Consider the following 16419-nt stretch of genomic DNA (forward strand, 5'->3'; position numbering starts at 1 on the left):
AACGTTGTAGAAATGCACAGAAATTACTGTTCCTGTATTATCTGCTTAAGAATGCAAAGCCATTCCACTAGGGCGGGTCATTTTAAAGTTCACATCTCAGGCATATTCTCTCCTTAGAGCAGGTCTGGGGGAAATTAAACTCATCCCCCCTTCCTTTTTTAAAGACAAACAAAAGCACATTAAAGAATTCTCTGCATCAATCAAGTTCTCACAGCTCTAATTCTACGACCATCATCATCAGGACCCAAAGTCCCCGGGCCCAGTTTGAGTCAGCACAAACAGCTATGAGATATTTTCAGTAAACCACCCATCAAGCTGGCTGTGAAGGCAGTACTTACAGCCAAGTGTAAAGGGCTTATTGTTGCTCTATTGTCTGAATCACTCAGCATGTCTGTTCCCGATGTTTCCATTAACTGAGAAAGAAAAGAATTTTAAATGTCAGAAATGGCACTTTTAGACGTATCATAGCAGTTATTTCTCGTCCCCCTCCCCCAAGTTCAAATCCATTTTTAGAGTACAAGTGGATACTTGAACATGAATTTAAAAATCCCAAAACATTATATTACGAAAACTAAACTCAGAAACCTTACAGAATGGATTATCCTGAAAATCTGGACCACACACTAACAGTTCTGAGGGAATGGCTACAAAATCCGACTTTGACAGAAATGCTATTTAACTGCCACCAAGTAAGAACCACCTCCGTCCCCCTCCCTCACAAACATGATTTCACCATCTTTGTTCCCAGGAATGTGTCAGACAGGCTCCAGTTCAAGTGAGAGCAAATACTGAAATACTCTGAATAGAAGCGGGAAAACTGAGTAATACTTACAACATCTAAAGGAGTTTCGCTTGCAATCTGAAATAAAATTTAAAATAAAAATATTGAGTTGAAGAAGCGGTCATATATAGTAAAGAGATAAATGCAAACTACATGTCTTTATTTACCTATGGCTTTGTTAAATTCCCTTCTGAACTTGTGCTTTGCCTCCAAAATTTTATAGTCTTTTAAGTAAACAACTGTACAATAGACCAAAAATCTATATACAAGGGTTTCAGATTCTAGTTTAGAAATACCATACTAACCTAAGGAAACAGTATTTCTGTAGCAGGGTTCTAAATGCTATAGTGAGTATGACAACCTCCGTTTTCTTTTTTTTACCCACCCTTCTTGAATTTTACTCCCCCTTTAAGGAAAGCAATGTTACTTTATAAGTAAACTTAAATGAAGAAACCTGTAACGTGAGGCATGTACCACACACCTGAGAATCATTTAACTTGCCTTTTGGTTTGGCTGAGTTGGGTGAATGGCGTATAACATTCAGGAATGAGACCACATTGGAAATAAAAAGTTCCATTGCAGCCGATGAGTCTCCCTTTTCAGGACAGACTGCTATCAGACTGGGCCTTTCAGAACACCTAAATATGCAGGGGAATCTTCTCACAGGGACATGATTTCTCACATATGCCAAGGTTACAGTTCTTTAATGCCTTCTGGAAAATGTTTCACGAGGCAGGGGCAGTGAATGTTAGGTGGGCATAGGGCTTTCTAAGGGAAGGACACAAGGAGACCTCTCCAGAGATCTAACTTCTTTCTGCCCTTCTCTGTGAAAGGGAGAGGGAAAGAAAGAAGGCTTAATGAAGCAGTGTGAGTTTAAGATGGAAACGGATCTAAAGACCTTACAAGACAACTATTTCTTGATCCATCTACTCTCACTGTCATTGCGTTATCAGAACGTAAACTCACACTGGTCCTTCCACAAGAACTCAGGATTCTTACCAGCTGAAGACACAGACGGTGACCATACGCAGCTGAATAATGAACGGCATTGTATCCTTGCTTGTCCCGGATCCCTGGATTTGCATCATTTCTTAGTAAGTATTCCAGGCACCTATCACAGTTAGATATTTCAAAATTCTAAATCCTGCATTTTAACCAATGATAAAAACAAACTCAAAACTGGCAATTTTTCTTACCCTTGAATAATGTAAAAATGATGAATATACCTATACTACATAAATTTAACATTTAAATGACACTGACTGCATGTATCACAAAACTACAAATGAAATGTTCATAAGAGAATCTTCTTTATCCACAGCTTGTCCATCTATGGCACCTGTCAGCCTACTCAGTTTGACAGATTAGACTCCCAGTGGTGGGAGGCTCCAATCTATCTGGACCACAGAATAAGTATGATATCTCATTAGGAAGCTCAAGAAAGGATGTAGAAATACCTCCCAAAACCAAGATCAGAATTCAAAGATCTTGCTTTAGAGAACTGGAAAGTGTGGGAAAAATGCACAACTGGTATACAGGTAACAAGAAAGATCTTCTCACAGGAAATACACTTTATTCCTGTGCTATTACACTATGAAGAAAGTAATTTTAAAAGGACTTTAAGATTCACAATTTGTTATAATTTTGATAACTGTTATTGTTACTATAGCCAAAAAAAGAGTACTGAATTAGAAATTAAAAGATTTATCTCTAGAGTTAGTTTGATACCATCCACCTTGGACAAATAGTTTTTCACCTTTATGGTGAAATGGTTTCTGTTTATTCACCTTACAGATGGAGGTACAAATTCAACTAAATAAACACCATTCATGTTTTTTATTAAGTTTGCTTTAAAAGCACAAACATTTCACTCAAGGGCATATCTTTCTATCTTTAATCAAGTTTTCTAGATGTGAATGATAAAGCAGAAATAGTTGTCCTTACCAAGACTTGAATACAAGGCAGATTCTATCAGTGGAACAAACTATTTTAAGATAACTGGCCGATACATGAGTACAGGGAAAAAAAAGATTTATTTAAGGAAAGAAAAACAAGTAGGTTAGTTCATTCTTACTTTCTGAAGTAGGAGGGCAAGTCTCAAAGCACTACTTACTGTGACTAACTGCAAGTGTACAGCATTAACTGGTCTGAAATAATTCAACCATAATACATGCAGAAGTTCCTATCATATAATAGTTTACCTTCACATTATTAGATGACTTGTCTCCTACAGCAAAACAAAGACTAAAAGTTGATTTACAACTATAAAATTACTTCTACTGCCATGCCTTTCAAATTTTGCGAAAGCAGTATGAATTTTCATAACTACTTTGTGAGCATTATCTTTAACAAATGAAAAAATTACTGACATTCAGGAAAAGTAAATCACTTGCTCCCAATCTTTGGGTTAGAAGCAAGGACTAGACCTTGTGTCTTTTCTTCAGGTGTTCTTTCCTTGCTACAAATGCTTCAGCACACGGGTTAATGAGTTAGTGACACTTTAACCTGGGTGTTTATAAAATACCAGACCACAAAACTGCTTAATCTTGAAAATCTAGACCTCACTTCTGACTTGCAATTGAGAAGGCAGAGAGTCGACCCTCACTTTCTCACTGTAAGTTAACACATGTTCATTTTTTAAAACTCAGAAAATTAAGACAGGGAAATTTTCTATGAAACCCTCGTTCCCCTAAAATTAACTATATGTATGCAAAATCTGGAGGAATATTTGTGGCTAAATACCTAAGTAATAAACCACACTCACTGGTAAATACTTTGTTTTCTTCATCTGTTAGACAAATTAAATATCTTCATCCCAAATAAGCCTCTAATTTAACCTGGGGAGATGCTCAAACCACTTAGATTGCTCCTACTCTCCCTCCACCACCAGGACTCCTACCACTTTTTCTGGACTGAATGCAACGCACGTGCTCCATGGCTGCTCAGAGCCCTGGCAGAGGAGCGTGCACCCACGGGCAGGGACTGTGGCCCTGTCAGCAGAGGCCTCCGACTCTCCCTGACCACAGGGCACACACAACAGCCAGTGCTTACATAAGACAGGCATTAACCAGAGTTTAAAAACTATGGCTCATCCGTATAGGAAGATGGTAATGTATCAGGTATTGTTCAAGCAATTTTGATGCTCTATCTCATATGACACTCTACCTCAATATGCTAGAAGAGATCAGTGGAGAAATAACTCCAGAAAGAATAAAGGGATGGAGCCAAAGCAAAAACAACGCCCAGGTGTGGATGTGACATGTGATGGAAGTAAAGTCTGATGCTGTAAAGAGCAATATTGCATAGGAACCTGGAAAGTTAGGTCCATGAATCAAGGTAAATGGAAGTGGTTAAACAGGAGATGGCAAGAGTGAACGTCGACATTTTAGGAATCAGTAAACTAAAAGGGACTGGAATGGGCGAATTTAACTCAAATGACCATTATATCTACTACTGTGGGCAAGAATCCCTTAGAAGAAATGGAGTAGTCATCATAGTCAATAGAGTCCAAAAGGCAGTACTTGGATGCAATCACAAAAATGACAGAATGATATCTGTTCGTTTCCAACGCAAACCATTCAATATCACAGTAATGCAAGTCTATGCCCCGAACAGTAACGCTGAAGAAGCTGAAGTGGAACGGTTCTATGAAGACCTATAAGACCTTTTAAAACTAACACCCAAAAAGATGTCCTTTTCATTATAGGGGACTGGAATGCAAAAGTAGGAAGTCAAGAGACACCTGGAGTAACAGGCAAATTTGGCCTTGGAATATGGAATGAAGCAGGGCAAAGACTAATAGAGTTTTGTCAAGAAAATGCACTGGTCATAGCAAACACTCTCTTCCAACAACACAAGAGGAGACTCTACACATGGACATCACCAGATGGTCAACACCGAAATCAGATTGATTATATTCTTTGCAGTCAAAGATGGAGAAGCTCTATCAAGTCAGCAAAAACAAGACCAAGAGATGACTGTGGCTCAGATCATGAACTCCTTACTGCCAAATTCAGACTTAAATTGAAGAAAGTAGGGAAAACCACTAGACCATTCAGGTATGACCTTAATCAAATCCCTTATGATATACAGTGGAGTGACAAACAGATTCAAGGGATCAGATCAGATAAAAAAAGTGCCTGAAGAACTATGGACAGAGGATCGTGACACTGTACAGGAGGCAGGGATCAAGACCATCCCCAAGAAAAAGAAATGCAAAAAGGCAAAATGGTTGTCTGAGGAGGCCTTACAAATAGCTGTGAAAAGAAGGGACGTGAAAAGCAAAGGAGGAAGGGAAAGATATGCCCATCTGAATACAGAGTTCCAAAGAACAGCAAGGAGAGAGAAGAAAGCCTTCCTGTGATCAATGCAAAGAAATAGAGGAAAACAACAGAATGGGAAAGACTAGAGATCTCTTCAAGAAAATTAGAGATACCAAGGGAACATTTCATGCAAAGATGGGCTCGATAAAGGACAGAAATGGTATGGAGCTAACAGAAGCAGAAGATATTAAGAAGAGGTGGCAAGAATACATGGAAGAACCGTACAAAAAAGATCTTCACGACCCGGATAATCACGATGGTGTGATCACTCATCTAGAGCCAGATATCCTGGAACGTGAACTCAAGTGGGCCTTAGAAAGCATCACTACAAACAAAGCTAGTGGAGGTGATGGCATTCCAGTTGAGCTATTTCAAATTCTGAAAGATGATGCTGTGAAAGTGCTGCCCTCAATATGCCAGCAAATTTGGAAAACTCAGCAGTGGTCACAGGACTGGAAAAGGTCAGTTTTCATTCCAATCCCAAAGAAAGGCAATGCCAAAGAATGATCAAACTACCGCACAATTGCACTTATCTCACACACTAGCAAAGTAATGCTCAAAATTCTCCAAGCCAGGCTTCAACAGTATGTGAAATGTGAACTTCCAGATGGTCAAGTTGGATTTAGAAAAGGCAGAGGAACCAGAGATCAAATTGCCAACATCTGTTGGATCATCGAAAAAGCAAGGGAGTTTCAGAAAAACATCTACTTCTGCTTTATTGAGTAAGCCAAAGCCTTTGACTGTGTGGATCACAAGAAACTGTGGAAAATTCTGAAAGAGACTGGAATACCAGACCACCTGATCTCCCTCTTGAGAAATCTGTATGCAGGTCAGGAAGCAATAGTTAGAATTGGACATTGAACAAGACTGGTTCCAATAGGGAAAAAGAGTCCGTCACGGCTTTATATTGTCATCCTGCTTATTTAACTTATATGCAGAGTACATCATGAGAAACACTGGGCTGGATGAAGCACAGACTGGAATCAAGATTGCTGTGAGAAAGATCAATATCCTCAGATTTGCAGATGACACCATCCTTATGGCAGAAAGTGAAGAAGAACTAAAAAGCCTCTTGATGAAAGTGAAAGAGAAGAGTAAAAAGGTTGGGTTAAAACTCAACATTCAGAAAACTATGGTCATGGTATCTGGTTCCATCATTTCATGGCAAATAGATGGGGAAACAGTGGAAACAGTGTCAGACTTTATTTTGGGGGGCTCCAAATCACTGCAGATGGTGACTGCAGACATGAAATTAAAAGATCCTTACTTTCTTGGACAGAAAGTTATGACCATCCTAGATAGCATATTGAAAAGCAGAGACATTACTTTGCTAACAAAGGTCCATCTAGTCAAGGCTATGGTTTTTTCAGTGGTCATGTATGGATGTGACAGTTGGACTGTGAAGAAAGCTGAGCACCGCAGAATTGATGCTTCTGAACTGTGGAGTTGGAGAAGACTCTTGAGAGTCCCCTGGACTGCAAGAAAATTCAACCAGTCCATCCTAAAGGAGATCAGCCCTGGGATTTCTTTGGAAGGAATGATGCTGAAGCTGAAACTCCAGTACTTTGGCCACCTCATGCGAAGAGTTGACTCATTGGAAAAGACTCTGATGCTGGGAGGGATTAGGGCCAGGAGGAAAAGGGGACGACAGAGGATGAGATGGCTGGATGGCATCACTGACTCGATGGATGTGAATTTGAGTGAACTCTGGGAGATGGTGATGGACAGGGAGGCCTGGCGTGCTGCATGGGGGTCACAAAGAGTCGGACACGACTGAGCAACTGAACTGAATTGAGTGACTGAAGTGAAACTCATATAGGTCAGACTATTACTCCCACTTCACAGATGAAATGCAGAGTTTAAGTAACCTACCCAAGGTCTCACAGCAATGATAGTACAGGTATCAAACCTAATGCTGTCCTACATGCATAACCAGAACAGTTAAAAAGGCTGCTGAATGCAAAATTATATACAATAGTCAAATGTATTTCTCTATTTCATAGCAAAAGGAAATTTAAAGATAAGATTTATTTTGGCAGTAAAAATATGAAATACTTAGAAATAAACCTAAGGATTATAAAAGTTCCAAGAAGAATGTATGATTCCACTTATATAAGGTTCAAAACAGGCAAAAATACCCAATGCTATTAGAAGTCAAAATATGATTTCATTTTTGTGAAAATCTATCTCCACTAAAGTGTATCTTAGTGAAATATATCTATGTATTCATAAATACATGTATCTATAACCACTTGAACACAGAAAGACTATATAGTAGGTCTGTAACTCGGATGACACTACGCTGCTGCTGCTGCTGCTAAATTGCTTCAGTAGTGTCCGACTCTGTGCGACCCCACAGATGGCAGCCCACCAGGCTCCTCCGTCCCTGGGATTCTCCAGGCAAGAATACTGGAGTGGGTTGCCACTTCCTTCTCCAATGCATGAAAGTGAAAAGTGGAAATGAAGTCGCTTAGTCATGTCCAACTCTTAGCAACCCCATGGACTGCAGCCTACCAGGCTCCTCTGTCCATAGCATTTTCCAGGCAAGAGTACTGGAGCGGGTTGCCATTGCCTTCTCCCGATGACACTATGAGGGACATGAAACGATCTACATAAATTTATGGAAATACCTGTGTTACTGGTGGTTATCACAGAAGAAAAGGCATGAGGACTTCTTCCTTATACGTAATCAGAATAAGCATCCTTAGCCCCAGGTCCTTACCCTTGTGCTCATAGCCAGCCCTATTTCTGTTCAAATGGCAAAGAGTTTTGTTTATAAGTACTGAATACATTTAATGCTTTTGTTTGCTGAGTCATGACTGCCTATAGCGATTGCAGGCATCAGGATGATGGGCACAACTAGCAGGGTGAGTAGAAACGATGTCATGTATTTTTCCAACACTGATGGAAATTGAAGATAGAGGGACACACAGAGAGTAGAATTGTGCTACTAACTGTACATTAATAATAAGTTAGTATTTGTCACTTTGAAAACAGAGAACCAATGGCAGCGTGTCAAAAATCCCACAGTGTATACAACGTTCCCTGGGGAGGGAAACAGGACATTACCGACCATTAAAGAAGGAAACCAATAGACACACATTGCTAGTAACAGTATTTGAAGCCATTGGGAATTTGTTTCTCCTTTTAGAAAACATTTCACTCTGGCTTTGGCAGCAGAATGAATTATTCCAGATTCTCTTATTACCTAACCTATTCCTGGGATTTATAGCCTTGGAATCCGAAAAAATAAACCAACGCTTTAATTCTATTATGTAAGCCTCCAAAACTTGCTGAGAGAATGCCTCTGGTCTCTGTGGTTACTGTGGCGTAGAGCTTCCAGAAGTTCCCAGGGAACAAATCAGAGTTAATAAATGATGGTGTTAGACAAGACCTCAGGGATTCTGATAGTTTAAAAAGAAGAGAGAGGCTCCAAAAACAGCACTAGATTCTTTAACACACATGACCTTAGTTTTCCCCACAATTCTGAGAATGAAGCCTACTTCTTAGAATTGTGGGGAAAACCGAGGTCATGTATATTAAAGAATCTAGCTTCTCTGGTGGCTCAGACGGTAAAGAATCTGCCTGCGATGCAGGAGACCTGCATTTGATCCCTGGGTTGGGAAGATCCCCTGGAGAAGGGAATGGCAACCCACTCCAGTATTCTTGCCTGGAGAATTCCACGGACAGAAGAGGCTGGAGGTCTACAGTCCATGGGGTCACAAAGAGTTGCACACGACTGAGTGACTAAGACTTTCAGTTTTTCAGGATGATTCATTCTAATTTTATAGATAAGTAAGTTTTTGCCTAACAATTACTTGCTCAGGCTCAAAGAGGATAATATGAAGACCTCAACACTTAAACTGGGTCTTTTGGATAAAGCTCATGTTCTTTCTAGTACATCAGGCTGCTTGTATTGATACTGAGAATTAAGTGTCTAAGTAATAGATCTCTCTGGCCTACTGCTCAAAACAGCTTATATTAGTTGAGAAAACTAACAATTTAATTCACTTCAGTACTAAGTACAGTTCTAAAGAAAAAGTAGACTGGCTTAAAATAAAACCACAAATCTCAAACAGAATAGGTTAAGCATTGTCATTTTTATGTTTTTGTGTAGGAATTCAGGTTTAACTGTCTAAGGGCAGGAGGACCACAGGGTAATCTCTGTGCCTATGTGACCTCAACGCAATTTATGTACATCATTGGGTAACATCCAATAAGCAGTTTATGGGAATAGTGGTAAAGGACTATTGATGTGATATAGTCATTTTAACTATCATCTATTTTAGGAAAACCTATAAATCAAATCTTGAAATTACAAAATTTATAAAATAGAGAATAATCTACTTACCTAAATTTACCCAAACACTTTCTGATTTACAAAGTGTTTATCACAGATTTCTTTAAAGCTCTACTACCCAAAAACATAATTCAAATAATTTATAGCTTCTCTAAAAAATTATCTATATTTAACTATTCTGATATATATGAAACTATATAAATTATATATTTCTCCAAAAAGAAAATATAGTCATTCTTCAGTATCCAAGGGGGATTGGTTGCAAGAGTGCTTGTGGATATCAAAGACCATGAACCCTGAAGTCCCTTATAAAAAAGTGAACATAACCCTACAATGAATATAGTCAGCTCCCCAAATCTGCAGATGCAAAACCAGCAGACACAAAGCGTTGATAGCATATTTACTAGAGCTTTCAAGATTAGAATTTTAACCACAAATCCAACATAACAAAAGGGATTTGCAACTACAGACACAGAATTTATAATAAATTAATATTTGTGAATAATATAATTAAATTATGCTTTTTATAAGGAAATAGATCTCTATTAAATGCAACTTCCTTGAAGTATATTTTATAAAATCTTTCCCTCAAAACCATTATTTTTATTTTCTACCCTTCACTGACTCAGACTCATGGGGAATACCACAGATTCTAAAGATACCTTCTCTGACTAATGAGCTCATTTTCTTCCTAGAAGGTAATATACATTAAGGTACGGACATCTGACCAACTTCAGGTGAATATTAATTATGAAAGAATTTATAAATCTCTCATTTGTTTTTATTAAGTCATCCTTGGGCAACATTTATTCACTCGCTATCTACATAATTTACTTAAGTAATATTTAGCACTAACTATGTGTCTAATTCTGCCAGTTCAATTACTCCCCATTTAAGCACAAATTTACAGGGATCCCTTGGGGATATGAACGCTCTGCCTCTGGAGGACACTGGTAGTCCAGTCTCTGCCCATCTTCTGACGGCACTGTCCGTCTACCTCTTGCCTCTCCTTTTCCCGATTATACACTCAGCACTGCTGCCTCTGAGAAGTCAGGTGGAAAAAGCTTGGAGGTGATAGATACTAAGATGTGCTTCTGGAAGGGAGGACAAAAAGGGACCTTTATACTTCTTCTACCACCTCATTAGTTCAGAAGGCAGGTTGCTGGTAGAAGCAGGTAGTAATAACTATGATTAAGAATAACTATAAAAACAACTTATTTTCCACACTAAACACCCAGGGAAAGAAATAATAAAGAGCACAAAAAGGAAATACAAATTTGCTATGAAAGTCGCCACCCGTCTAGAAGGTGCTGGTCTATGGAAACAATGACCCTTCATTCTCACCACGTGACACTCACTTGCCATCTGTGTCTGATGTCGCCGCATAGTGCAGGGGTGTGCATCCTCTCTCGTCAAGGTCATTCACGCTTGCCCCTGAGCCCACAAGAGCAAACAGGCACTGGTAATTGCAGTTGGCAGCGGCATAATGCAGTGGAGATCTTTTTGCCCAAATTAAAAAAAAAGAAAAAAACAGTCAGGGACACACCCCAGGAAGTAAGAGCACAGTTGATCCACCCAATTATAAATACTGTATTTATAGTAAGTTGGAGGTTGATTTCTGCCATATACTAAGTCTTACAAAGGGCCAGACAGAAAGCTAGGAGAAACCAAGATGCCTGAGAGCCTCTAAGAAAACAAAATAAGACAGAAAGACAGTTAAAAGTAAAAGAATGTAAAATAAGATAGAAACACAGTTAAAAGCATTTCATAGCTCAGACAGTAACAATTACAGTTTTTTGAGTGAATTATGGATGATACCCTTCATATTCTGCTCCAAAACTTGAAAACTTGTGTTCTTCTTCCTCCCTAATACCATCAGCAATCTGAGAATAGTTTTCATTTTAACAAAGCTTCCCTGATACTAATACAAATGTTTCACAGTACAGAGGTAGCAGCTTCTGTTACGTCTCAGTAGAGGAATAAATGGTAAGAAAAATACAGAAGTATTAAAAAGAATGCTGTAATATCAACTATGTGGGAGAGCTGCACAGTAATATCAGATTTCTCAAGCAAAAAATGCATAGTTTTGAAGATTTTTCATCACTTTGAAGAGCTAGGGTACTGTGTTAATTACCAGAGATGGAATATTTGTAGCTTATTTCTTTCCAGTTAGTGAAATGAAAAAGAATGCTATTAAATTTAGGAGTTTCTGTATTTAGATTACAAAACTGTAATGATTCATATGACTTTTCATTTAAAAAAAGAGGAAGAAGAAAGAAAACAGAAAAGTGAAGGTGAATTTAGTCCAGAGTCTTCATGGCATATTGTTTTCTAAAATATATACCTGGGAAAATGACAGTGAAGACTTATTTTACTTCATTGGGTAATAGTATAATATAGTAATAGTATTTTTGAAGATGCAATTAATCCTGAATTATTTTCAAGCCTGTAAACTCAGAAGCCCTATCTGTAGCATACAGTGCTTCATGCACTACAAACTAACTAATGTGAGCTGGATTAAAGTCTGCTTACACCTGCATGCCCTAGAGCCTGTGCTCTGCAACAAGCCACTGCAACTGGAGGGAGCCCCGCTCACCACAACTAGAGGAGAGCCCACACAGCAAAGAAGATCCAGCACAGCCAAATACATAAAATAAATAAATCTTTAAAAAAAAAAGCACACTTACAAATATAAATTAGCTATAAAAATATTGCACTCCAAAGAAAAAGTGATCTTTGATTTCCTGGGTCACTGGCTCCTTCAGTCAGAAGGCTTATGGGAACAGTCTGTTCCTCAAAGGAATGGCGGGGTCAGACAGTTGTTTTCACTTTTCTCTCACACACTTCTGATTCCCTACCACACCTGATTCTACTGACCTCTGCACTATACCATTCCCAGGCAGTGATACATTATTCACACATTTCCTTCCAACACATACTCTCTCTTATCACATGCTCTGATATAATTCTCAAACTCTTGACACACAATTTTGCTCATATTGCCACCTTTCTTCTTCTTTTTCTTACTGAGGTAACATTGGTTTATAACACTGCGTAAGTTGCATGCATACAACATTATAACATGCTCAGCTGTTTTTCAAACTGCCTTCCACCCTTTCCTATATGGTTCTAACAGACACTGGGTCAATTTCCACTCTAAGTAACTTAGCAGACCCTGGTGGCTTTAATCACTGCAGTCACAGATGCAAGCAACAGTGAGGTCTGGGGCTGAACAGTGAGAATGCGGACTGGCTGAGTGACTACACAGGGAGCCTGCATTCACATTTGTGACCTGTTTCCTCCCTCCTAGTGCTCTGGAACCAAAACTAGGCCATAGAGTCTCTAAGAAAGAATGACTTGAGGGAATGGAGAACTACCACTGCTCTTGTAAGGTTCTGTTTAGGGAGCATGGGTTTAAATTTTCATAGCTATAAAGGAAGCGGAGGAATGTCATCATAAAAGGTGCATAGTGCTTATAAAGTAAAACTGTGGCTGGTAGGCTGGGGCTATGGGAGGGGCCCAGCTGGAAGAAGGTTGTGGGTAAGAATGAATATTCAGAAGTTATCTACTTATTGGAATCTTTCAACAAATCATGATCACAATGTAAAAGATGTGAATTTTTTTTAGTTAACTCACAGAAGCCAAATAACAAGGTTAAGAAACTCATTCAGGAAGTCATTAAGGACTTCCCTCATGGCTTAGACAGTAAAAAACCTGCCTGCAATGCAGGAGACATGGGTTCGAGCCTCGGGTCAGGAAGATTCCCTGAAAAAGGGAATGGCAACCCTCACCAGTATTCTTGTCCGGGAAATTCCATGGACAGAGCAGCCTGGTGGCCTACAGTCCATGGGGCTGCAAAGAGCTGGACATGACTGAGTGACTAACACACAGACGCCAAATTATAATTTAAGAAAGTCATTAAGCAAATAACATTAAGCAGGAGCCACAGAGGAACTGTACCACAGCTCACCTTCCAAACTTGTCTTTTTTGTTGAAGTCTGCACCAGTATTCAGCAGAAGGTTTAGGCACTCCAAATTACTACCCAGGAAAAATACAATGGGAAGATGCAACTGTCAATAACTTTATGATGAAATTGGGAGGTTTAAGTAAGTATAAAAGTATGTTTTCAAATGAGGTCAGAGTGAATAAAATACTATGACTTATATTTTACGAAACAACAACAAAAAAACCTGCCATGATCAGCTACATTTTTCTTAAAAAAAAAAAAGTAAAAATTTTGTTAACATACCCTCCAGCTGCAGCTGCATGTAGACAGGTCCTGCCAAAATCATCTGGGGTATCTATATCAAATCCTACAAGAATGAATACATCTTACATAATACTATATGCATGTTACTTTATGTTAAAGCATTACATTAACAATATAAAAAAAAATCATACCCCATCATACACAAAATTTTGACTTACAAATAGGTACAAATTAATTGAAAACAGATTAATAATGTATTTTTTTAAATTACCACTAAAAGACTGAGGGTTTTTCAAAACAAATGCTAGAGTACTTGTTTAAAAGTCATAGGATACAATGGAATATTATTCAGCAGTAAAAAGAAATAAAGTACTGATACATACTTATAACACTGGATGACCCTTCAGAACATTTCTAAGTGAAAAACCAGTCACAAAACCACGTTAGGTGATTCTACCTTTACAACCTACCTAGAACAGGTAAATTTAGGGATGGAAAGTATATTATTGATTACTAAGGGCTGGGGGAGGGAAGAAATGGGGAACTGATGCCAAATGAAGTTTCTCTGGGTGTGGGCGGTAGCAAAAATGTTCTAAAACCCACTTAGTCATGGTCACGCATCTCTGTGAATATACTCAACTGTAAGATACGTGAACATCTGGGGGGGCAGGTGTGCCACGCTGCACGGCATGTGGGATCTCAGTTCCCAGACCGCAAACTGCACCCCCTGCCTTGAGAAGCACAGAGTAACCACTGGACTGCCAGGGAAGCCCCATGAATGATTTCTTAGTAAACTTTTTCCTTTGCTACCCGTGGATTACTACTAACACTGAGAAGAGAGTTTTATAATTCTCTTTCATAGATAAATGAGTATGTGATTACTTGTGGCATGCATACACTTAAAAACACTCAAAACACAATTACATCACTTAAAAGATATCACTAAGGGATTCCCTGGTGGCTCAGTGGTAAAGACTGCACCTTCAGAAGCAGAGATGCAGGTTCAATCCCTGGTCCGGGAGGATCCCACATGCTGCAGGGCAGCTGAGCTCGAGCACCACAGCTACCGAGCCTGCCCTCTGAAGCCCGGGAACCGCGACTCTGGAGCCGGCACGCCTAGAGCCAGAGCTCTGCACCAAGAGAGGCCAGCGCAACACGAAGCTGTCACCACAGCTACGGGGCAGCCCCTGCCCTCCCCAACCAAGAAGGAGCCCTCTCAGCAACGAAGACCCAGCAAAGCCAAGGCGGAAAAAAAGGTATCATTAAGAAAAACTCAGAAGGGTCTGCCTCACAATATGCTGATTTTTCCCAGAAACTCCCATAATTCTTTCAGCAAGCATAAGTATTAAATAATATATAAAATTTGTTCAACTTTTGTAACATGCAAATAGAATACTATTTAAAGTAAAATCTCATATATTTAGTACTTCTATGCATTTTCATAATTATCTTTATAGTAATATTTATATGAACAGAAAGCTACTGATACTGTTTTGTTTCAAACTATGACTGTGGTATTTTAAATAGTAATTAAATATGGTATAAATTTCAGACCTAGAAGAGACTGTAAACTGGTCACTGGCTCTTAAAAAGGAACCATGCAAATGAAGATATTTTGCTTCCAGACATAAAGGGACTACTTTAGAAATATTCCACATGCCATTCCCCAACTAAGAGAAAAAAAGAAATCACTAGAAAAATAAAACCTTTCCCAGAGTTGAAGGGAAAATCAAATCTTATAGGGCCCAACATCTTCTAAGAGGGGTTAATAAATGATCCATATGTGGACATATTTGTATATAATTTTGCAAAAGCAGGATAGAAGGGAGTTTGGGGGAAGCATAAAAGAGGATAATTTGTCTGTGAAGGTTCCACTCACCAGAAGAAAGAAGTTTCCTACAGCAATCTGAAAAACCACTTAAGGCTGCCAAATGGAGGGGGAACATTCCATGTATGCCACGTCTAAAGCAAAGAGGACAGTATCTTTATCACAATGTGAGAAAAATGCAGTCACTTAAATAAAGTAAAAAGAAACTACTTAGCTTCCCCAGCAACTTTCCTCTTGGAGCAGGGTTTTTCGAGCTCAGACTACTGTCACTGTGGACTTTCTGTGGGTCTGTGTGTGTGTGCTGGGGAGAGGGCAGCACATCACCAGTGTCCCTGGGCTCGACCTACATGGGATGGCAGTGGCACTCTCCCCAGATTAGGACAACCAAAAATGACTCTAGACATTTGTCTCAGAGCAAAAACCATCCCACCTGCTTTGCCATCAAGAATCATTACCACAAGGCAAAATGTTTTGCTTAAGACTGTTCACTGCAGTAACTTTTCCCAGCAATAAAAAATCAGAAGTTGTGTTTGTGAATGAGAATGAATAAACTGTGAAATCTTTACACAAGAATTAAATTTTATAAAACGAATGAATTAGAGTTACTTACAGAGATTAGGAAAGGAAAAAAAGCCCAAATTTATATTCACATGGCTAAATCAACAACCGCGTGTAGAAAAAAAGCTTCATGAAGCATACAGTAGCATACCATTTTTAGAAAGCTTAAAAGAATATTTAAAACACATTTATGAACATATAAAAGTATAATAAAAATTTAAAACTACACATAGGAATGATAAGCATCAATTTAAGTAGGGTGTGTATTTCTGCAGAGCATGCAAGAGAACCCATCTTTCAAACAAAATTTTACATGGAAACTTAAACATATTAGTCATAATCTAGAAAGAACTGGGATAAAAAACATAAAAAGACCCAATGAAGTCGTATTAAACATTCTACTACATCATCAACACAAA

General features: G+C 38.8%; 1 protein-coding gene across 14 annotated transcripts in view; it reads right to left on the reverse strand.

Moving 5' to 3' along the window:
* Nucleotides 1-16419, reverse strand: part of ANKRD28 (ankyrin repeat domain 28) — a 212977-nt gene that overhangs the window by 24105 nt on the left and 172453 nt on the right. For all 14 annotated transcript variants that reach the window (XM_060396614.1, XM_042238654.1, XM_042238665.1 and 11 more), the window contains 7 exons: nt 15494-15576; nt 13654-13717; nt 13374-13442; nt 10762-10902; nt 1781-1892; nt 833-859; nt 339-413 (listed from right to left, as the gene is read on the reverse strand). In XM_060396614.1, coding sequence (XP_060252597.1) covers nt 339-413; nt 833-859; nt 1781-1892; nt 10762-10902; nt 13374-13442; nt 13654-13717; nt 15494-15576 — 571 coding nt within the window. The remainder of the gene's footprint in view (nt 1-338; nt 414-832; nt 860-1780; nt 1893-10761; nt 10903-13373; nt 13443-13653; nt 13718-15493; nt 15577-16419) is intronic.

This window comes from Ovis aries, chromosome 1 (genome assembly GCF_016772045.2).
Source record: "Ovis aries strain OAR_USU_Benz2616 breed Rambouillet chromosome 1, ARS-UI_Ramb_v3.0, whole genome shotgun sequence".
Lineage (NCBI taxonomy): Eukaryota > Metazoa > Chordata > Mammalia > Artiodactyla > Bovidae > Ovis > Ovis aries.